The sequence below is a fragment of the Aphelocoma coerulescens genome, chromosome 5, assembly GCF_041296385.1.
Source record: "Aphelocoma coerulescens isolate FSJ_1873_10779 chromosome 5, UR_Acoe_1.0, whole genome shotgun sequence".
NCBI classification, from domain to species: Eukaryota; Metazoa; Chordata; class Aves; order Passeriformes; family Corvidae; genus Aphelocoma; species Aphelocoma coerulescens.
Genome location: NC_091019.1, coordinates 45,506,469 through 45,528,967, shown reverse-complemented (window position 1 = coordinate 45,528,967; position 22,499 = coordinate 45,506,469). Strand labels below are relative to the sequence as shown.

The following is a 22,499-nucleotide window of genomic DNA, read 5'->3' as shown; positions in this document are numbered from 1 at the left end:
GGCAGTTCATCTTCAGATGGGATGGGTTCCTCCTGCCCCTGCCCCTTGCTGTGGTCCCAGAGGGGCTCCAGGCTACTGTCCTGCGACCTCCAGGCAGCACCTGCACCTTTGGTGGTGTTTTGAGCCAGCTCTGCCAATGGAGTGACTGCTGACAGAAGGCAGACAAGGAAAGCACATGACTGTCCCAGGACTGCAACCCATCCCCAATGTAGGGATGGTGCCAAGGGCTGTGCCAGTCTGTCTGATGGGACACAGCAAGGTGCTCTTCCACTCCGGAAACTTTGCTGCTTCTGCCCATTTGCTGGAGTTTGTTTTTATGGGGATCATAGTGGGCAGTCTGGAGGTGGGTATGTGTCCAAGCAGTCTCCTTGCCACTAAAGCCTCTGCAGGAGATCCCCAGGCAGGGTCAAATGCAGCCCACAGGTGGGAAAAGGCTCCAGTGGCAAGGGCGGCTCCCCCTACACAGAATCAGCAGGTTTGAAGAGACCTTCAAGATCATCATGCCCTAACCTCAACTAAACCATGGCACCGAGTGCCACATCCAATCTTTTTTTAAACACATGCAGGGATCATGACTCCACCACCTCCCTGGGCAGACAATTCCAGTACTTCACCACTCTTTCTGTAAAAAAACTTTTTCCTAATATCCAACCTATATTTCCCCTGGTGCAGCTTAAGACTGTGCCCTCTCGTTCTGTCAGTTGCTGCCTGGAGAGAGACCAACCCCCACCTGACTACAACCACCCTTCAGGAAGCTGTAGAGAGTGATAAGGTCACCTCTGAGTCTCCTTTTCTCCAGGCTGAACAACCCCAGCTCCCTCAGTCATTGCTCATAGGGCTTGTGTTCCAAGCGCCAGGAAAGATGCATGGGGTGACAACGCCAGGCAGCAGCTGGGTGAAGTCATTTTATTCAAGGCACGGTCATAGCAATAAATCACAAGAAGGTACAGGCCTCTGGCACATTCCTACAATGGGGCAGCCAAGGGCAATAAGACCAGCAGCCCGAGCTCCCGAGGACACAGTGCCACTAGCAGGCACTTGCTTCTACCCTCAGAGAGGCCACCAGCATCCCCGTGCCCTGCCTGGGGCTGCCTCTGGAGCGGGCAGTGAGGGGAGCAGCTGAGCTGTGGACAGCTGCAGGGGCACCTGGGCAGGAAGCCACAAACCCCCCAGAGAACTTTTTGGGATTGGAAAGGAGCGTCTGAGCTCAAGGCTCCCCCGAGCCAACCGCTTTGTGGCTCCTGTGCTGCAGCCACTGCCCCAGCATGCAGGGGTGTGGGTGGGATGGGGGCCATGGGACTGCTAGCTGGCTGAGCTGAGATCCACCAGCCCCACAGAAATGCCCCAAGGGCCCACTTGATGCTCTCACTGCTGGGCTGCCTTTCAGCCTCCCCCCCAGCCCAGAGCTGGCACACTGTACCCCTCCTCCCAGCGGCACTACTAATGCTAACCAGCACCACGGCTGAGCATGTGCCTTTGCACAGCAGCACTCCCAATGCCAGCCAGCTCTGGTGCTGGCAGAGCTGCACTTTCCTCCCTTCCCTCCTGGCACTGCCCCGGGACGGTGGCAACTCCAGTTGCTCTGAAGCTAGCAGGAGAATCAGGGACAGGAAAATCAGCCCTGAGGCCAAAGCAGGGCGGAATGAGGAGCCAGCATGCCCAGGTGGGCTATGGTGGGAGAGAAGCTGAGCAGGATGAGGATAAACCCTTGTCCCCAGGGGCCACCACAGCTACTCTGGATGAGCTAGAAAACTGCAGGGATGCTGTATGGGCAGGTAATGGCACATTTACACTAACCACAGCAGGACTCACATTCAAGAGGCAGTGTGGCTACTGGGGGAGCAACCCACAGCTGCAGCTTGTGGACAAGGGCAGGCGGATGTGGTGGACCTGGAGGACCTGGAAACTGGGTCCTGCCAGACTCCACCTGTTCCACCTGTTCTGTTGCATTAGGACAGAACTATGCTGGGTCCCATGGGCAGCCCCAGTGAGAGCACGAGCATGATGGGGTGCCACCAGGGAAGAGGAGTGACAAGGAGCTGTCCTCAAAGCCATTAAACACACTTGTCTCTTGATCTCCTACTTCTCCCCAAGAGCCCAAGGACACGGACGTAGTGCGGCAAGATGGGGGGATGGGGTGGGAGGTCGAGGAAGAGCTGGGCTTGCATTTGATGTCTGCCTTGGTGCAGGGCTGCTGGTGCTCATGTAGGGGCTCTGGTGGCCAATGTAGGGACACTCACCTCCTCTACCAAAGCACACGCATGTCAGCAGTCCCTGCTAAAATGGACAAAGCGGGGCAGGCAGCAGCCTGCAGGCCAGCAGCAGGGGAGGCAGCAGGACAGCTGCCCGAGCAATGGGTGGATGGATTGAGATGCAAGGGTTAGGGGTGGTTGTCCCCTGCCTCTGAGGACCCAGAGGACAGCGTGGTGGCAGGCACATTCATCTGGGCTGTCTGGGCTGCTTCCTCCTCTCAGAGGGGCCAGGGCTTTCCTCCTGCCCCCAAAAGCATGGCCTCTCAGAGAGACCCTCTCCCTATACTGCTGCACCCCCTCTCCCACACTGTGGGCTGGAAGAGGCAGGTGGGGACAGGGGGACAATAAGGGGCTTAGCCAGTGTAGGCAGTGGGAGGTACCACCAGAGCCTCCTGCCACTGCCCATGCAGTGGTGTCTTCCCCTCACATCAGTCCTCTTGTCCCCTGTCCCATTAGCAAGGTGGCCCCCACCAGTGCAGGGAAGGCTCCTCCCTGCCCCACGGCACGTCCTCCTCTCTCAGCACAGTCTGTTCCCAGCCAGTGCCAGGGATGTTCATTGGTAGCGAGCCTGGCTCTCTATCACAGGGCCACTCCTGTACTCGCCCTCCACTGTCTCCAGCTCTGTCTCGAAGCTCTGCAGCCCCCCATCCTCCCCATCCTCCGCCGGCTCCAGGTGGTTGCCCATGGTGCCATAGGACTGGTGTGCTGGAGAGGCTGCTGGCGTCAGGCTCAGCTCAGGCTCCTGCAGGACAGTGGCCACAAAGAGCTGCCCGGGGGGCAGTGGGCCATCAGGACCCAGGGGAGCCAGAGCAGGTGGCCACATCAGGGCTGGGGAGGGGTACTCACATTGGAGTTAGGGGTGGAGGAAACACTGCTCCGCTCCACGTCATTGAAGGTGCCCTCAGACTGGTCAGACATCTGAGGAGAAGGAGGCCATGAGGAAATCATGGTTTGGGGGCCCAGCTTTGGCTGGGGACAGCCAGGTGCTATGTCAGACTCCCCATGGCAAGTGAGGAGGGGATGCAGTGGGGTGAAGGAACCGTGGGGTGGGTGGCTGCATTCACCTGGTAGCTGGAGGGTTTCCGCGGCTGCAGCTTCTTCAGGCAGAGGCCAAAGAAGGAGAAGATGATGCAGGAGAGGAGGACCACAAAGGTGAAGAGGGTGACAGGCCGGGTGGGACCTAGAGCACAGAGACACTGGGGCAGCACATAAGCTTCCAAGAACCTGCTGCATGTCCAGTTGAGCCCCAGGCTGGTGGCTGCTTTGGGTTTTACAAGCTCTCAATCCCCTCCCTAAAATACGAGCTGACACCTCCTTCATCTGCCAGGTCTTCCCAACACCTTCCCCCTTACCACCCTCCATGCCATGCCTAACTCAAGGGTGACACCAGTGGCTTGTCACCCCCAAGCATCAACACGACCCTCAGCAGTGGCAGGGTGCAGTTCCAGGCTCTCCCTACCGAGGCGCAGGACGGAGAAGAAGAGCAGCCAGAACATGCAGAGGATGGGGGCCACCACGACCTGGCTGATGGCAGCGACGTGGAGGCGCTGGTTCAGTTTGGTGGGGATGTACACATAGTAGATGTTGTACCGGTCAACCATGTGCTTGAGCAGCATGTAGAGCAACCCTGGTGGGACAAGAGGAGCCATTTGGGAGGAGGGCAATGGGAACAGCCAGGACACAAGGATGCAGGGCAGGCACTGGGGATGATGCCCAAGGGTACCCTCCTGTACCATGCAGGAAGCCCGCACTCCCATGCTGCTGCTGGTGGCTGGGACAGGCTGTTCTTGGCATGGCTGGGACCATGGGCATGGGACCATACTCACCAAAGGGGACGATGATGGGGCAGGTGATGCTGTAGGTCATGACAACAGAGAAGATACAGCAGGTCCAGGCGTACTCTAGTCCAAACTGGAACTGGTAAGCTTGGCTCTGGGGCACAACCAACAGTGTCATTGCTGCCTCCATCACTGCAAAGGCTGCACTTGCCTTTGCACCCCAGCCCACAGGACTGCCTCACCCCTACTAGCCCCCAAGGGGCCTGAAGAAGTCCCCACATGCATCCCCACAAAACCACGACAGCCTGAATTTCCAGTGGGTGCATCCCTGTGCTGTGCTGGGAGTCACGTAGGCTCACAGGTGACCAGAGCCACATACCCGCTTGACATGGAGCCGCTCGGGCTCGGACTTGGCAAAGCAGAGGCGAGCAGTGTAGACGAGGAGGCCTGGGATGCGCAGCAGCTCCATGGCCGTGCCAATCAGGCTGGAGGTGACTACGTAGTTGACGAAGAAAGCGCCGTTGTCTGGGAGGAAAACACACCTGCCCCAGGGACAGAGAGAGGTGAGACAGTGAGAGAATGCTCAGCAAGAGCTGCTGGCGACGGACAACAGGTGCTCCCGCTTGCCTGGGAAGTTTGGGAGCTTCCTGCTACTCACTGGAACTTGACTTCAGCCTCATCCAGAAAGTGGGTATCAAAGAGCCAGCGGAAAAACAGGTCCAGGCTGGAGGGGAGAGAAGAGGAGCAGCTCAGAAAGAGGGTGAGCTATGTGAGAGACACCCAGAAGGCATGTGCTTTCCCCTGCCCTGATCAGGCAAGACCCTCTGGACCCTACACTGCCAGAGCAGCCCCCTCTGCCACACAAGACCACCGTGGAGTGTGTGCTTGCCTCCTGGATGGCCAGGATTGCTGTAGATGGGGTTATGCAGACCCCTGACCAGGTCCTTTTAGGGTCTGCTGAACCCAAGCAGCAGCTGATCACTGCTACCAGCCCCACTGGGTCAGCTGTGGCAGCCTGGTAAACTGCTCTGCTCCACTCCTCTGCAGGGAAGGTTTCTGTCTGTGACCATCTGTGAGTGGCTCAGCACTGCTAAAGAGTGTTCTCCCCCCCAGAGACTGCTGTGTTTCAGTGGCAGTGGGACCTTAGCCCTTTGGGGCTGGATTGCCAGGGTGAGGGGCCTGCGTGTGATCCTGGCAGCTTGTGAGCAGGGAGAGCAGCATGGCAGGGTGGTCTGTACCTGCTCAGACCCAGTGAGGGCAGGATGATAACCATGAACACCAGGAAGAAGAAGCACTTGTGCATGGTGATTTGATTTTCACTTGATCTGCAGAGAGGGAAGACAAGAAAAGAACACTGCACTTTTTTGGGAAAGAGCAGCAGGTGGAGTGAGGGGCTGGGCTGGGTCTCTCTTTTCACCAAGGAGTAACTCCCAGCCACACAAAGCTGTGTGCATTTGATCTGAGGATCCCCTAGGGTCTTGCAAAGCCTCTCCCAGGCCAGGGTGTGTAACCATGAGGAATTTGCTGTAGTGAAAGCTCTCGTACTCCCAGCCTCTCACCTCCTTCATCCTTGCCCTCTCCTACCATCCCTTCTGGTATAGACCCAACAAGAGGCAGATGGGTGTCTAGTACAAGTTCATGACCTCCCATTTTCCCCAGAAAAAGGAAGGGAGACGGTGAAAAAGCTCCTACAAGGACTTATCAAACCAGGCACAGGGGCTGGGGCTGATGAAGGGTGAAGACAGAGAGAGCACATTGTAGGAGTTGGGCAGTTTCCTCTACTTTAAGCGCTCTGAACCCATACCTCTTCCTTGGAGGGCTGAGAGCATGCCTGGGTTGGCCCTGCTGCTGCCAGTCCACCATCACACTGTCCCTCCCACAGACTTCTTCAGATCCATCTTAAAACCACCTGACTGTCAGTAGCCTGAAAGTGTTCAGGACTATGGGAAGCAAACGGCTTCTTTCTATGGAGAGAAACACCCAGGGGGCTCTGCTCCACTGTGGGGGTCTGCTGTTCCACTGCCTGCCTCCCTGCAGGGTGGGTTCCCCTTCCACTGCAGTTCCTCCCATCTCTGGCAGCCCGGGGGACTGTGGGGGCCAGCCCCATTACCTCGTCCAGTGAGACTCGAAGAATGCTGAGTAGTAGACAAGGAAGGGCAAGAAGACGGAGAAGGCCCAGAGCAGCAGCGTGGGGAAAAACTGGGTGATGATGGGGTTCTGCAGGAAGAGAGATGCCGGACACCCCCTCAGCAACCCACCAGAGCACAGCCATGCTGGAGATAGTACATGGTGGTGCAGCAGGTGGGCTGGGGCATCACCTCCCTGAGCAGGGGCATTTGTTTCAGGAGATAAGAACTTGAGGCCAGCCAAAGGCACCACAGCCATGTTCTGAGCCCCGGTGCCCACCCAAAAGCTCACAAGTCAATGAGCAAGAAGATCTGCTGCTGGCAGCTCCTAACATCTCCTGAGCTCTTTCCAGACCTTTCTTCTTGAGTGGACAGCAACCTGCCTGCCTCCATGGACACCAGCACCAAAGCTCAGGTTTGCATAGCTGCCCCAGGGCTCTGCCACTGGAAACACAAGCAGAAGGGGATGGATAGCAAGCACAGACATGACCTCATCAATGACCTTGTTTCTCATCAATGCTCATCCTAGTGATGGCTCATCTTCTTGGGCCAGTGTAGAGCTGGTACCCTCCCCCTGTCACAGACAAGCCTGGAAATGATGACTTTTTAGTACAATTGGCATCGTTTAGGGACTACCTTGAGGCTCTCCACAGGGTGTGTGACATTGAACATGTCCATAGTGTTGACAATGATGGCTGGCGTAGTGAGGAAGAAGAGGAGGACAAACAGGCAGATATTAAGCAGGAAGAATCGCACCCACCAGGATGTGCCACGGACTGATAAATTCTCCCTGTAAGAGGAAAACACGACTTGGACATGATGAAGAGGAAAAGCCACATGTCCTGGGCCTCCCAGCATAGCTTCATGAAGCTCTGCCTCCAGCTATCTGCACCAACCATCCTGGCAGACATTGCTTTGAGCTCGCCCTCTTCCCCTCCCTGCGCTGCTTTCCTGTCACATGCAGAGCCCCCTGGACCAGAGAACAGCCACAGCAGAGGTCCATACCACCAGGAGATTTTGGAATCAGGCTGGAGAAATCAGAGTCTGGTGATCACCCCCAATCTCAGCTGGCTGAGCCCTGCCACCCTTGGGGTGATCACCCCAATCACCCCTGCTGACTTCTGCTATGGCAACAGGAGGGATTCTTAGCCCCTGTCACCCTGGGAAAGTGTCCTACAGATACAGACATAGGCTCCCTACAGCTATATGGGCTCCCTATAAGCTATGGGCATAGGCTCCTTATAGCTATGGACATGGGCTTCCCCACATCTGCTTGTTCCCCCTTCCTCCCTCCCATCTGCCATGGGGGTTCACCAGATGATATCGCTGGGTGCAGGGGCATAGCGAACACCCCAGTGGTGGGACTTGACCACGGTGGTGACAGACGACTGCTGGGGGTGCTTGCGGCAGTGGATGTGGCTGTAGTCCTTCAAAATCCTGCAGGAAGAGGGAGCCAGGGGTCAGGTCTCACTTCTTGCGAGACCCTTCCCACAGCTCTATCAGGGCAGCCAACTTTGCAAATGGCAGAGGCATAGAGGAGAGTGACCCATTGCCTGGCTTTGGCTGGAAAAGCTGGCAAGGTGTCCCAGTTCCCCAGCAGTGGTGGCCAACAGGCTGGGGGGGCATCCCATGGCCGTTGCATGAGGGGCACTCACACAGCTGTCATTCGCTCGTCCTGGAAGGTGACGAAGGCCATGTCAAGCCGCTTGAGCGTGATGCGGTTGCGCTCCGCATTGAACTCATCTGTGAGCTTCTCCTCCAGCTCCCCGTAGTACTGCTCAGCATCCACCTGCGGGAGCAGCCAGGGCTGTGCCGCACACCAGGCTGGGGCAGGGGCAAGCTGCCACACTCTGCCTTGCCCATGGTGCAGGTGTGCTGCCTGCAGCCCTGCCTGCACCCTCCTACCTCATCAAAGCCACAGAAGCGGCAGCAGAAGATGCGGGCGCAGGGGTGAGTTTTGATCATGATCTTCCCCTCTTTCTGTGCCTTGGTGGTAAAGTAAAGCCGCCCCTTCATTGCTTTGCGCCTGCCAGGAAGCCGATAGGGGTGAAGGTCATTCGGGGAGCCCCAGGTATACAGACAGAAACCCAGACTGGGTGCCTGGATGTGGTGGACAGGAGCAGTACACCCAGGCACAGAGGCAACACAGACGTGCACCCACTCACCTCTCTGCATCCAGCTTCATCAGCTTGCGCACGTCGAAGCAGAACTGGACATTGGTGACGGTGCAGCTGGGATAAGCCTCGCTGCAAGCATAGGGGCATGGTGACACCAGGAGCCAGGGGATGGGGACAGTTCCTGCCACCTGCCTGCCACTCACCCAGCAAGGCTGTGGCACATGGCTACTCACTGGAAATGCTTGATGATAAGAGAAGGGTCTGTGATCTCCTTGGGGATGTGGGTAACCATCAGAGTCCGGGCGACCTGGGGGATGAGAAGAGGCAGAGGGATCTGCAGGATGGATCTGCAGGATCTGCAAGATGGGCAGGGATCTGCAGGACATGTTGCTGCCACCCTGCTCACCCAGAGGGGAGCTGGAGCACCGACTGCCACCCTGGAGGCTAGTCAGCACAGATCTCCTCAATGCCCAATCCCAAACCCTGGGGGCATAGCCAGACAATGCCATACCCCAGACAGATGGATACAGCAGAGCTTCAGTCTCAAGAGACAAGACAGCAAGAGAGAGATTTGCCTCCAGGCTGTCACTTTATCCAGAAGCTGGTGAAAATCAGCCATACCTCTCCCTGCCAGCCCAGTTCCAGGCTGTTCTTAAAGCCCTCTGTACCTACTGAGACCAGCATTTGTGCAAAGCAAAAAGCCATCCATTAGCACTGACCAAGGCAGGGTTGGAGGAGGGGTGGTTGCTCACCTTCTCATTCTCTCTATATTCCAGGTGGACAGAGTGGTGAGCCATGCAAAGGACGGTGAGGATGAAATAGATGAGGGCAAAGATGCTGTGCAGCCACAGGAGATGGTCTCTGGAAGAGAGAAAGAGGAGATCAATGAGCACTGTGATGAGCATGTGGCATAGGAACCAGCATGGCACTCAGTATCTCACCCCTGGCCACCCCTTCCACCCAGCAGGCCCTCCCCGTGCCAGCTGTCAGACACCCACCCAGGAACTAGAGGAGCAGCACCCACGGTGTTGACTGAGATACTACAGAAATGAGGCCATGCAGCATCCCTGAGAGCACTTCTGCCAGCACGGGGGTGCAACAAGCAGGGCCACTGTGTTGGCTGCCCTGACTGTGCTCATGCGTAAAACAGAGACACAGAGCTACTGTGAGAGTGGCGTGCTGCTCACACGGAGCTGTCCCTGTCCCCAGCACGGGGCTGTAGTGAGTTCTGTGCCTAGGTGCTCCCAGCAGCACCCACCACAGCGGCAGCACACACAGCCCCCCTGCCTGTGGGAGCACCTACTGAGTTGGGATGTTGGCGATGGTTGTCCGGCCGAAGTGGGTGGGGTTGTGTCCTGCAGAGGAAGAGGAGAAGCAGAAGGTTAAGGGAACCCAGTGCAGTGTGCATGTCCCTATTGCAGTTATCGGCTCTGGTCTTTGCTCCCTTCTTTTCCATCCCCCAGGTCCCCACCAAGTCCCCACTGCCCTGAATTTCCCAGCCTCTTATGTTCCTCTGTCCCACAGCTGAAGGTGGACTCCTGCTCACATGGGGGCTTCTGAGAGAGGGGTTTTGTTGCCTTCTGTCCCAGAGGCACAGTGCTTGCCCAAAGGCTTGGAAGCTTGCATGGCACTCCTGAGTCATCCTGTGACTAGGGAAGCACCTACCCAGGAGGTCCCCTGAGAAGTTCACAGGCAGGATGACAGCCACGGAGAGCACGCAAACCAGCATCAGCAGGACCAGGAGGTGCCGCTGGAAGGAGAGGTAGGTGGTGGCATCGATCCCACACTTGCTCTGAATCTCCTCGTCCCTGGAGAGAGGCAGGTGGGGGTGAGTGTGGCTGGTTCCTCCCCACCACCTCCCGCCATAGGGACACTGGCTTTCTCCAGTCTCTCACAGCCCACACCAACTCATGACATCCTGACTGTGGCACAAAGGATTTGAGCACAGACAGAATGAGGGACCCAAGCAGCCCTCCAGCTGCCATCTCATTACAGGATTGGTTCCTATCAGGAGAGGTTGAAGCCCTTTTCTTTGGGATAGGATCTAGGGGCCAGGAGGAAATGCAGGGGTGAGCTCTCTGCTCTCTCTTCAGAATGCATGTTTTAAGAGGGCTCTCCTCTGCTGCTGGTCCAGCAGCTCCTGGTGATGAGCTCCTGGTGATGAGCTCCCCCAGCAGTGCCCACAGGTGGTGGGGCATGACCATAATGCCAAGGGCACACACTTACTTCATCTGGTAGATAGAAAGGAGCCAGGAACAGAATCCCTAGAAGGAAAGAGAGTCAGGATGAGACAAGGGCAACCATCCCCACCTCCCTGGTGAGGAGCTGGGGACACATGCAGAGGTCGTGCAGTGCCTATGGCCAGGGGGCAAATGGAGGCGGTGCCCATGGCAGCTCAGCAATTCTCAGCCCAGTGGGAAAGGCAGCTGCCTCTGGAGAAGCAAGGAAAACACATCCAAAGAGCTGGTGGGAAGCTGAGTAGGACCTCTCTTCTAGGTGGCAAGAGCCCTGAGGGACCATGAGACCTTCTTGAAAGTGGTGATAAGAGAATTCCTGTGAGGGGGAACAAGGAGTCTGCTAGGGCAGGAGTATAAAGGGACAGGGAAGTCTCTCTACAAACACCAACCAACCTGATGGCTGTCAGGTGCATATTTTTGGCTGCAGAAAGATTTGCAGAGGAAGCTGAGGTGAAGCCTTAACCTACTCTTTCAGGGGTGACTTGCTGGACCTCAGCTTCCTCTGAATATTTAGGAGGCTCATTGTAATAGGCTCCTGTTTCCAGAGCTCCCTCCTCTTCCCCTTCCCTGACAGCCCCTAAAATTCAATGTACTTTTTTGACTACTCTCAAGTGCTGAGGTGGCACTGCTGTAGAGTGCTACAGGACAGCCTAAGTTCTTGTGTACTAACTAGCTTATTCCTTGTCACGGTGTACGCACAGGGGTTTTCTCCCCTATGCATTATTTTACATTGTACTAACACCAGAGATCATGCAAGTTCAAGGTCCCTCTGCAGTTCTGCAGGTCATGGCTGATCCAAATAGCACTCATCCATTTGGCCTCTTCACTGCTTTCTGGAGGTTATATAGAATAATAGAATCATAAGGTTAGAAAAGACCCCTAAAATCATTAACCATTAACTGAGCAGTGCTGAGTCCACTACTAAATCATGTCCCTAAGTGCCACATCTACATACCCTTTAAATACCTCTAGGAATAGTGATTCTATCACTTCCCTGGGCAGCCTGCCTTTCAGCGAAGAACTTTTTCCTAATACCCAATATATTCCAATAACATGCTCTGCTACAAATGAAGCCATTTAGTCCTGTGTCTTGTTACTTGGGAGAATAGACTGACCCCCACCTCACTATGGCCTCCTTTCAGGTAGTTGTACAGAGAAATAAGGTCTTCTCTGAGCCTCCTTTCCCTCTGGCTGAACAACTCCAGCTCCCTCAGCTGCTCCTCGTAAGGCTTGTGCTCCAGAGCCTTCACCAGCTCTGTTTATGCTGACCTTGGATAGGAGGGACACCAAGCATGGGGGATTCCTTTACTCTGCCCTGTGAGAGCTGGCATTTTCTTCCTCTTCTCCATCCCTTGACTTTATTCATGCCTGGACATTCCCTCCTATCCTCCAGCTCAGCTTCATCTGATCAAAAGCCACAGGAGGCTTTGGACATGCAGACGTACCCACATCCCCAACAGCTCCAGAGGGGCCAGACGCTCCCTTAGCACAGCCCAGCAGGTTCCCCTCCTATGTCCTACTCCAAGGCTCTGCTCCAGACAACCATGCCTAAGAGGCTCTGCAGACCCCAAGCTCCCTGGGCTGTAATTTCTTGCGTTGTCCAGAAACCCTCTTCAAAAACAGCATTTATCCGCTGATTCCACATTCTTAAGGATTCCCACACACAGGAGAGAGGTTGCACACTCCAGTCAGTAGCCTGGCTTTTCATCTCAGGGTGAGTGAGAAGTTCTGTGCCTGCTCCTTGGAATTTCTGATGGCAGTGGAAATTTGTCAGGCTTTTATTGCAACTCATCCTCCAACCTCACTGCTGGAGGGGTGTTTTGGTGCATCTCCACAGAGAAGGCTTCGTGGGCATGAACTGGTCAATCTCCTCACTGGATAAAGGCACTCAAACCTCATTTAGCTGTCTGGCAGCATTTTTGCCTCCTCCAGTGAACAGTTTCTATCTTCAATATCTAACAGCACTATAAACCCTCTGGCATGTTTCCTGTTCCTGATGTGCAAAGAAAAATCCAGTACTTCTTTGCATCAGTCTTCACTGACAAGACCAGTCCTCTGGGATCTGTGACCCAAGAGATCAGGATAAAGGAATGTTAGAAGACAGACTCTCCCCTAGTGAAGGAGCACTGAGTTAGAAAACACCTAGCCAGACTTGACATCCACCAGTCCATGGGCCCTGATGGGATGCATCCACGACTGCTGAGAGAGCTGACGGACACCACAGCAAGGCAGCTCATGATTATCTTTGAGAGGTCCTGGTGATCAGGAGAGGTGCCTGAGGACTGGAAGAAAGCACCATGCACTGGAACAGATTGCCCAGAAAGGTTGTGGAGTCTCCTTCACTGGAGATATTCAAGATACAATCCTGTGCCATGTGCTCTAGGATGACTCTGCTTGAGCAAGGAGGTTGGACCAGTTGACCCACTTTGGTCCTTTTCAACTCTACCCATTCTGTGATTTTGTGATTCTGAGCTTTTTATGATCTCTACAAACTTCTCCTCATAACTGCTCTTCACTCTTCTTAGTGTATTTTACATCTAACCTGGCAGAGTTGAGATTTTCCTCATTTGTGAACAGTCTGACTTTTTAAAGGATGTCTTCTTGCTTCTAATAATCTCCTTTAATCTGCTCTTTAGTGTGCTGGCTTTCCCTGTAGTCTTTCTCACTTATTTTTTGATGAGCAATATACATTTGCCTAGAGCATCTGGTACAGAGCCTTTAAACTGGCCTCCTGCCACCTGCAAGGATTTTGCTTCTTTTGGTTCTTTCCTGCCTCAATTTTTAAATAAGTCATGACATTTGTTCATAGTCATACCAGTGACTGATGTTTGAGCTTTTTCTGCCAAAAAAGAAAGAGGCAGCAAAATGTGTCCATCTGTGTTTGTTTCCAGCAAAGCCTAGTGTGGTAGAGAGAAACAGAAGACTACTTTAAAGCCCCACGATGCTGGCAGAGGAGGAAATGTGGTGTGGGAGACTTTGTCCTGAGGGGTGGGAAAGGTCCTTGCAGGCATGCAGCAAGGCACTGGCCATGCATCCAACTAGATTCCCACAGCTGCAAGGACAGCCATGCAGCTGTGAGACACTTGCCCTGACACGGGCATCCCTCCAAACTACCATTCAAAATAGATGCCCCAAAGAACCCAGGACAAAAAGCCCTGAATTCCCCACTGCTAAAGGATGTTGAGCAGGAGATTTAATTTCTCCCATTTAACTTCTGACCTGGGTTTCTGATGAAGAACAGGACAGGCTAGGCCAGGATGAGCCCAGCCCAGGTTCCTGCTGCCACAGCCACTGGCACTCACCACATCCTTGTTGTCGGCATCCAGAGGGCTGCTCTCTGATGGGGACTTCTCCTTCTCACTCTGCTCTCCATAGAAAAGCGACGTCAGGCTTTGCAGTGAGGGGACGAGTGGATGGGTGAGGCAGAAGAGAAGCAGCAGACAGGAGAAGATAAGCACCCTTGGAGAAGTCTCTCCTAGGAGAGCAGCCCAGAAAATGCCTCCCCCCTCCCTGCATCCTACACTGGGCCTGGAACAGTGATTACTGCTGGGCTTGGGACAAAGGGATTGCGTCTTGCTGCCTCTGCACCAACAAGTCTCCCTGGCTTCTCTGTGGCCCTGACCCATGATGGGCTCATGGAGGTGTAGCCTTAGGTCCATTACAAGAGACTGTTGAACCAGGTATTTCTATTCCATTGTTTTCAGATGTCTCAAATGGTTTTACAGTAAAAAGGAATGTAATCATTCCTTTTAAGGAACTGCATTTTAAATCTTGATTGCCCTTTGATCTCACTGGTAAACATCACGTATTCATTGCCAGACAGCTCCAGATTCAGAGGCCAAGAGGAGCTGGAGAGGGGAGGAGGCAGGAGAGGGACTTAACAGAGCTTGCTCTTGTGGGCTGCCCAGCCTTGCACTGACCCCTCCAGTGTGCACCTGCCTGTGCAAAGAAGGGTGCTTTGTTGCCCAAGGTGAGCTGTGCTCTGGCAGACTGGCTGTTCTGGGCAGATAGGCTGTTCTGGGCAGAACAGCCCACCTGGAAATACGGTCTGGGCTCCACTTTTACCAGAACACTGCCTATTTTTGTGGAATTCTGCACCTAGCCCAAATGATGGGCTAGGCAAGTTGCTGTGGTGACATGAGGAACAGTCTTATTGCTGTGTGTCTCCCTCTGCCCCCTCCACCAGCCAGTCCTGCTCATCCCAAGAGAGTGGCAGGAGAAGAGGCAGCGGCGCAGTCCCCACTCAAAAGCAGCTCTCGGGCCTTTATCCTTCCCAGAACAGTGCCCTCAATGGCACCAAGAGCACTGTCACCAAATGCTAGAGGGGATGAAAGCTGGCTTGGGCTTTCCCTCTCCCTGCCACAGATGGTGGCTGTGTCTCCATGGGAAAAGGTGGCACCAGGCCATTGCCAGTGGGAAGAAGGGACAGCAACACCTGCTGAACTTCTCTGTGTGTCACCCCACAGTGTTGGCCTTCCTTCCAGCCCTCTTGAAGAGAATGGAGCCATCACCTGCAGCAGCTTTGCATCCTCCTCACCTATCATTGTCCATCAGCAGTGCCAGGCGCCCGTAGTCCCAAGCCGCTTTCCGAAGACATGAGAAGACTAGAAGGAGAAGCTGGAAGAAGAAGAAAGAGGAGTATTTTGCTGCAAGGTCTCACCCCATGGGATCTTCTCATATCCCTCCTTTCTGCTTTCTCACTCGTGAGCCCAAGCTCATGCAAAACTCTTGCCCCAAACTGTTCCTGCTCCATAATCTCACCACTGCTGCCCAAGTGTCCTTTGCTGCCCACCATGATGAGGGCAAAGCCCTTGGACTTCTGCACTCATCCCTGTTCCCCAGTCAGCCAGGTGCACCAGTGCATGGGCTGCACTTGTGTGTGGCTGTCAGTGCACGTGGGGGCTGCAGAGCCCTTAGAAATGGCACCCTCCTGGCCCTCACCAGCCAGAGGGTGAAGTTGATGGCGAGCACGGTGGGCACGCCACCAAATGGCAGCCCCTCCAGGACGGTGCTGCGGGAGCGGGCGCTGAAGCACTGCTCCTCCGTGCTGTTCACTGGAGCGTCCAGGAAGATGAGCACATCCAGCGAGGTGAGGCCAGCACCATCAGGTGCTGGCTCCATCGAGTATGTGCTCTCCATCAGCGCCGGCGTGGGGTCTCACCCTGCAACACAGAGGCAGGGGTGTGGATGGAGAAGCCATTGCTTGAAAAGAGGCCATGGCTCTTCCAGGTCTCTTCCATCAAAGTCTGAGGAGGTCACTAAGGGTAGGGAGGGGAGAGGGCTGGCTGGTGACCTCGGAGCTTCCCCAGTCCCAGTCTCTCTCAGGGAGAGGTTGTTGAATACAGAGGTGTTGCTGAAGAAATCTCACAGCTACTTCCTGCCCTTTCCCCACCCCATTAAACCCCATGCTATTTGGTTGTCTCTGTCATACCTGAGACAGGTATCTCACCACCTCTGCTCCTCAGTCCTGGAAGCTGGGTTGAGCCATGGCCACTCTGATGTGGTCAGCAGGCTGGAATGAGAAGCTGAAGCATTTGTGTGAATTTCTGAAAAAAACAGCAATGATGATATTGACAACTGGGCTGCTGGGGCTGCACTCGCTTCTCTCCCCACAGCCAGATATCTACTGCCTATGGAATATCCCTAAGCCTGATGTCTTCCTCCAGCATCAAGATCTGTGTGACTCAGGAGTTAGACTTCCCTTTCATCATTCCACCTGCTTTCCAATTGCTCTTTCCAAGACATCTTGATCTCTTCAGAAGAGTCAGCTTCTCAAAACCCTAAATGCCAGGCTTCCTGCCACCTTCCCCAGGAGCTGATACCGTAGGTTACAGTCCCCACTGGCAGGAGACATTTAAAGGCCATTAATGGCCAAGACTGCGGCTTGTTTCCATAACCTTTCCTACCACCATGCTTTAGATAGGAGTGGATCCTCTCCAAGCCTGCAGTGCCTGGGGCCCCTGGGAATGACCACTCTACAGCATGGTTTTTACTCATGGGGATGCCACAGGACAGTGCCAAACAGCTGCTGCACTCACCATACAAAGATGAGGAGAGGGAACCAGCATAGCAAACACTAACAAATATGGGGTGGGAACAAGTGGGCCAGAGTCTCTTGTCCTCATGTACCTGTCCTGCCTCTGAGCCTTGGAGTCACCCTCAACACCTTTAGCCAGCTGCTTCTGGTGCCTGGAGAGCTGCATGGCCTTCAGAGAAGAACAGCTATGTCTATGGTGAGACCACCCAGTCTTTGGAGGCCTTGAGCAGCCAAATATAATTTTGAAGCTGGCCTGGCCGTGAGCAAGGACCTTTATCAGATGACCTCCAAGGGGGCCCTTCCAACCACAATTATTCTATATCTCTATTCTTAGGAACTTGTGCTCCTAACAAGAACATTTTCAGGCCTGCCTGAAGTTTATAAGACATGATGGGCACAGTATATTGTGGTCAGTATATTGTGACCAGTGCAAAGGCTAGGTGAAAACTCAAGAGTGGTTTATAACATGTACTCCTGTGAGATTTGCATCCAAGCCACTGGGCATTCATTCTTCTCCTTGCTTTTTATCTATATTCCAGCCAGACCCTGCTATGGCCCCTGCAGTCACCCAGCACCAGGTGATCCCTGCTGGAGGACACTCAAAGCCCACATGAACAGGATGGAGGAAGAGAAGCAGGACCCATGGTTTAATTAAGCAGTGGAGGAGAATGCAAAGACAGAGGGGACCTCCAGGGATGTGGAGATGCAAAGTGTTTATGGCTGTTTTTGCGATCAAGAACAAACAGGATGAACTCTTCTTCAGCACCAAAGGAAACCTAATTGAGAGGTCCTTGGGGAGCACAGAGACATCACACAGAAAATTACTTGGCTTAAAAAGAGGATATTCCTAAGCTCTACACAGATTTGCTTTTGTTAGGAAACATTTACTTGTTCTATGTCAGTGTGACAGATGGGGGACTACAGCAGCACCTAATTTTATATGCATGGCTGTGGCCTCAGCCTCTCTCTCTTAGAGCTTGCAGTTTGCTGCTTGAGGAGTCCTGTCCTAAAGTCACGAGGCGCCCAGACACCCCCATCCCACAGCTGACCAGAATGGGCAGGGCAAGAGTGCTGCTGCAGGAGCTGACATACATTACATGCCTGAGAGACTGACTCTCTTTGACCTCCTCATCCAGGGAAAGAATACGCTGAAGAGGAGGGAGGTTTTCAAACATGAGAGTTGACCAAAAAAAAAAAAAAAAAGGAAAACAAAGGAAAAAAAAAGAAAAAAAGATCTGACAGCCTGGACACTGAGGATTCCCAAGGGATTCTCAACTCAGGCTCTCCAGAGTGTTGAAGAATTTAAGAACTGCTCTTGGTGCCTGCAGTTTTCAAATTAAATACACAAAAAAAGATGGTGACTTGCTATTTTCATTTCTGAAGCATAAATTCCATCCCAAAGAAAAATCTTCACTGGAAGCCCAGGAGTGGCTCGGATGATTGGACCAAGGTTATGAGCCCAGAAGAGCCTGAGCCTCACCCCACTGCAGTATTAGGTTGGCATCTGACTACCTGCATAGATGCCTTGAAGGGATGTCAGAAGCTGCTGAGCTACAGGCCCCACATTCCCCAGGACATGCAGACACATGGCAGTCCCTCTTCCTGTGCACATGGTGCAATATCAGCTGAGCCATGGGCTTCCGTGTCTGCTACAGACCTGCCCATGCTGCACCTTCAGTTCTCCTCAGAGGTTCCTATCCATACACACATCCAGTCTGTGGTGTCTGGAGACATCACTGCCCAAGCTAGGACAGCTGAACATTAGTGAGACTCTCAAAAGAACTGCCAGGTCACTTGAGATATGCTGATACTTCTCCAAAGGGCATCCCAGTAGACTTGGGGCTGATACTTGCACCTGGGTGTGGAGTGATGGATGGGCTGGCAAAGCATCCCTGTAGTGCTCTCAGTCACAGCCTGCCTCCCAGTCATGGCTGGGAGTCCTGTACTTCAAGGGCCAGCATGGTCCCACCAGGATAGTGACCCCTGACAAGGGACCTCCAGAAGAGACCTGTAAGAAGTGAGGGGGCTACTCTGGCAAGCAGCAGCTATTTGCCCTGGCTTGCCTGCCTCCTGCTTGCCATCAGGCAACCACCCGGGGCCACTAGGACCTCTAGCCGGGGTCTGCTTTTTGCTATGGAAATGCTCTCAATCTGTTCCCCACCATGTGCATGTCTCCCTCTCTCCCCTCCTCCTGTAAGCAGCAGAGCTATTGCCATCTGGCATTTTCAGCTGCTAAATAATTCACTGCCTTTTTGTTAACAAGGAGAGTGTGTCTCTGACCGACGGAGCTGTTAGACCATCAGCAAATAAACAAGGAGACTCTTAGCAACCTCCAAGTCCCTTCTCAGTCACCACCACTCCACTACCCAGCAGTAAGATCCTGCAGCTTGTTTCTAGGCACCAGCTTCACGCTCGTAGGAGGAACATCCTGTTGGAGGATGGCAGGGTGAGAGGGATTTTCACAGGGATCTGCACAAGCTGTGTTTCTCTATCAAGTGCTTGTTGCTATCCCCTTCTCTCCCATATCAGATATTTTGCTCCTGGTGGCCAAAAGCAATGGGTTCCTCCTGGAGATGGTGCTAATATCTCCTGCTCCCAGCTCTCCTGCCCAGAAACCTCCCAAAAGCAAGCCTTCACCCTTCCAGCCCATTTCTCTCCACACAGCACTGCTGATACAATGCCAGACTGCACAGAGAAATTTCAGAGCAGAAGATACTTGAACACCCAGTCCAGCTCTGTCCTCTCTCTCTTAAGCACCTCCAACTCCAAAGGAGTCCAAAGGAGCCGTGATATCATGCTCAGGCCTGTAAACACAGCCTTTGCAGTGTATCACAGCTCCTCTGAACCTGATCTCAAGCCACTCTCCTGCCTTTTCGCTGGTCCTTTCATTGCCAGATAGCCACAGAAACTCACCTCCAAATACCCAAACCACTACTTTTCTAAGCCATTTGTTCCAGCTAGTCTCACCTTTTATGGTGCTGCTTTCAGAAAAGCTTATGCAAATTATATAGCTGCAGTGTTACCATTAAAATAACTAATGGGAGCAACCAGCTAAAAGTAAGTCATGTATATGTTCTAGCAACAGCATGCAGCAGAAGCAGTGGAGGAGATTTCTGCTCATGTGCACGAAGAACAGCTTAAATGCAGACCTCTAGAACATGTTCAAACTCCCTCTGGTTGGAGAGGCAAGTTTTTTGGCATACGGAATGAGAAATCACAGGGACACTGTAGGTCACACTTAAAGTCATTGTTGAAATGCCCAAGTTAAATTTTCACATCATACAAATGAGAAAATTCAGAATTTACAATACTCAGCTGATGGCACTCTGCAGTAGTATCTGAAAGGTTCAACAAAACCCACAGCATCACCAACCCAGTTCCTGTTCCCAGCTATGCCACTGCCATTGTGCTTCTCCCAATCTTTAGGGGCCAAAGGAACAAATACTGTTGTGAATAACAGAGCTGGATGGGTACCTTCACCTCCAGAAGGTGTCAGGACAGCTACCCATCAGCTGTGTATGAGGCAGGGCCTCTAGACGCCAGCCACAGGCAGATGTTCCTCAGAGCAGCCACTGTCCAGAGAATTGACAGCAATGGACTAGTCAAGAAACACAGGGGTGGACAGGGCTGCAGGTGGGAAAATGAAGCAATAACATAAAGGCAGGAATTTCAATATACGATCTATCCATTATAGGTCTTACTTAGAGGAAAGATACTGAAATAGGGTTAGAAAAAAGTCAGAAAACATGTAGGGCAATTCTTTCTCCTCTTTGTGGCCTGTGAATGGACAGTGAATGCATGAGATTTTCCATTGAAACTGATTTGCTGGATAATTTCTATGAAGCATTTTCAGTGCATGTAAGGTTTGCCTTGAATATTCACTGCCCTCTTTGTTTTGTTGATACATCAGCATATGTTTCTTCTCTCCGGTTGGGTGGGCACTAATCCAGAGAATCAGATTTCCAATTAAAGATAAGGCATGTCTTTTATGCGAATGCAATTTTTCATAATTTCTCTTTCCCTTGAAGCATCCTGCCAGCAAACTCATTTGCTAGGGGATTCACGGACAGCTGGAGTAGCAAAACATCAAAACAGTCTTGGGAGCGTTGAGATGACTAAGCTGGGTTTCCCAGCATGCCTACATTCATCCAGCCTTAGCATCCCACTCTGGCACAGGTGGGATTACTGACTTTGGCTGGCTAGAGGGCAACCAGGGCATAGGACTGCTGATGGAGCAGTCTGTGGCCACACAGAACAGCCAGGCTGAGGACCTAGAGTTAGAAAACAAGCATCTATGCTACTTGACTGCTTCAACATCCTTCTTCTATCACAAAGTCATGGCCAGGCTGTGGAAGGGAAAAACAAGGATGCTGTAACAGGGAGATCAGGTTCATGCCCTGGTGTGCACAGGACCAGGCAGGCAGGCAAACCTCCAGCATCCCACCCTGCAGGACTGCAGTGACTGACTTTGCAGGACTGCAGTGACAGGGAGAGCAGGCAACCTGAGCCACTGCCACTTACGCAGCAGGGCTAACCAAGTACCTCAGGATGGGAAAAGGCTCAGCAGCAGCCTGCACTGAGCTCAACACACCCCCCGGCAGTTTTGGCACCACAGGGCATGGTGACCTCTCCATTCCTGTAACTTGGTGCGTGGGAGAACAAGCACACCATGGGCCACATCTATCCCCGAGGGGTATGAGCACAGAGGGGATGGGACCACAGACACAGCCCTCCAAAACCCCACAGAGGTCCAAGGCATTCCTCCCTGGCTCTCCCTTCAACCTTCCCTCTTAAGATTAATGGCCTCCAGGTCCAAAAAGCAAAGAGAGATTCTGGCTCGTGGTTGGTGAGATGAGCACCTGTGGGGCAGCAGCATCCCTGGGCAGGGCTCACTGACACCGGTGTGAATGCTGTGCCCACACCCTGTCAGGGTGCGAGACAGACAACCCACCAGCAGAAGACCCCATCGTATCACCAGCAGGACATGGGACATGCACCAGCCTGTTCTGTTAGCCTCTTGCAAATCAGATGCATCTTTCAAACAAGGAGGAGCATACCACAAGCAGCAACGTGTCTTGTGGACTATGGAGGATGGCGTTAGTAAGGGTTGGAGGCAAAGGACCACTGCAGCAACAGATGACTCCTAACAGGTACAAAACACCTGCTCAAATACTACTTTTGTCATTGCCAATGAAGATATGATCACTCAGAGAGGTCAGAAGGACTCATATTTCATTGATTCTACTCCATTTCACACCCACACCCACCACTTAATGAGAAAATGAATGTGAGTGCATGACTGTGTAATAGAAACCTGCTCAAAAGTGGTATGGATAAACTTCATCTTCCCTACCAGTAAGCTCTGGCACTGCTCTCTCACTGAGGCTCACTGCCAGCTCACTGCCAGCCAGGGCAGGGAGGCTGGGGAAAGAGCCAACCCATGAGCCCACCCAGGGATGCAAACCGCACAGTGAGGTCCCTCCCCTCAGCGGTGAGTTTGCCTTTGGCACTGCTGCTCCTCCCCCAATGCTTCATCATTCCCAACCTGCCCTGCCACACTGTTTGTCTAAATAATGTAACCCACTAGGAGGCTGAGACTGACCCCATTTTGGGGAGCTAAGCAAGTTTTTCTGCACTTAGGATTGGCAGGTTGCCACTACCTTCAGGAAACCCTGTGCAGGGTCATGCTGCCCCAGGGACTCACCTGAAACCAATACAAACCCCTCCCCTGCTATGTGTTCCTGTGGTGGCTGTCACATCACTCACAGCTCTCTGCCCTCCCCTTCTTCCCCAGAACCACCATGCAGGGTGGGTTTTTGGCACTTGGGCAGACTAAGTTCCATGAAGTTTTTGAACGAGAAGGCATCCCAATCCCCAGCCTCCACTGGGACTCTCTGCAGGACAATGGTTGTGGCCTTCCAAACAGCCACCTGCATAGGCCCCTTCTCCTGC

At 53.3% G+C, this 22,499-nt stretch overlaps 1 protein-coding gene across 4 annotated transcripts in view; it reads right to left on the bottom strand.

The window, feature by feature from the left end:
• Window positions 1–898: 898 nt before the first annotated feature.
• Window positions 899–22,499, bottom strand: part of TMEM63C (transmembrane protein 63C) — a 34,160-nt gene continuing 12,559 nt past the window's right edge. For 2 of the 4 annotated variants that reach the window (XM_069017956.1, XM_069017957.1), the window contains exons 2-24: window positions 15,942–16,056; window positions 15,452–15,672; window positions 15,048–15,127; window positions 13,813–13,900; window positions 10,500–10,537; window positions 9,939–10,081; window positions 9,577–9,628; window positions 9,026–9,134; window positions 8,507–8,580; window positions 8,322–8,402; window positions 8,062–8,182; window positions 7,812–7,945; window positions 7,471–7,593; window positions 6,793–6,946; window positions 6,141–6,247; window positions 5,269–5,355; window positions 4,689–4,754; window positions 4,410–4,572; window positions 4,079–4,184; window positions 3,712–3,879; window positions 3,317–3,432; window positions 3,099–3,170; window positions 899–3,018 (exon numbers count right to left, since the gene is read on the bottom strand). In XM_069017956.1, coding sequence (XP_068874057.1) covers window positions 2,806–3,018; window positions 3,099–3,170; window positions 3,317–3,432; window positions 3,712–3,879; window positions 4,079–4,184; window positions 4,410–4,572; window positions 4,689–4,754; window positions 5,269–5,355; window positions 6,141–6,247; window positions 6,793–6,946; window positions 7,471–7,593; window positions 7,812–7,945; window positions 8,062–8,182; window positions 8,322–8,402; window positions 8,507–8,580; window positions 9,026–9,134; window positions 9,577–9,628; window positions 9,939–10,081; window positions 10,500–10,537; window positions 13,813–13,900; window positions 15,048–15,127; window positions 15,452–15,649 — 2,493 coding nt within the window. In that variant the 5' untranslated portion in view covers window positions 15,650–15,672; window positions 15,942–16,056 and the 3' untranslated portion in view covers window positions 899–2,805. The remainder of the gene's footprint in view (window positions 3,019–3,098; window positions 3,171–3,316; window positions 3,433–3,711; window positions 3,880–4,078; window positions 4,185–4,409; window positions 4,573–4,688; window positions 4,755–5,268; window positions 5,356–6,140; window positions 6,248–6,792; window positions 6,947–7,470; window positions 7,594–7,811; window positions 7,946–8,061; window positions 8,183–8,321; window positions 8,403–8,506; window positions 8,581–9,025; window positions 9,135–9,576; window positions 9,629–9,938; window positions 10,082–10,499; window positions 10,538–13,812; window positions 13,901–15,047; window positions 15,128–15,451; window positions 15,673–15,941; window positions 16,057–22,499) is intronic. The other 2 variants (XM_069017958.1, XM_069017959.1) reach the window with 2 other exon arrangements.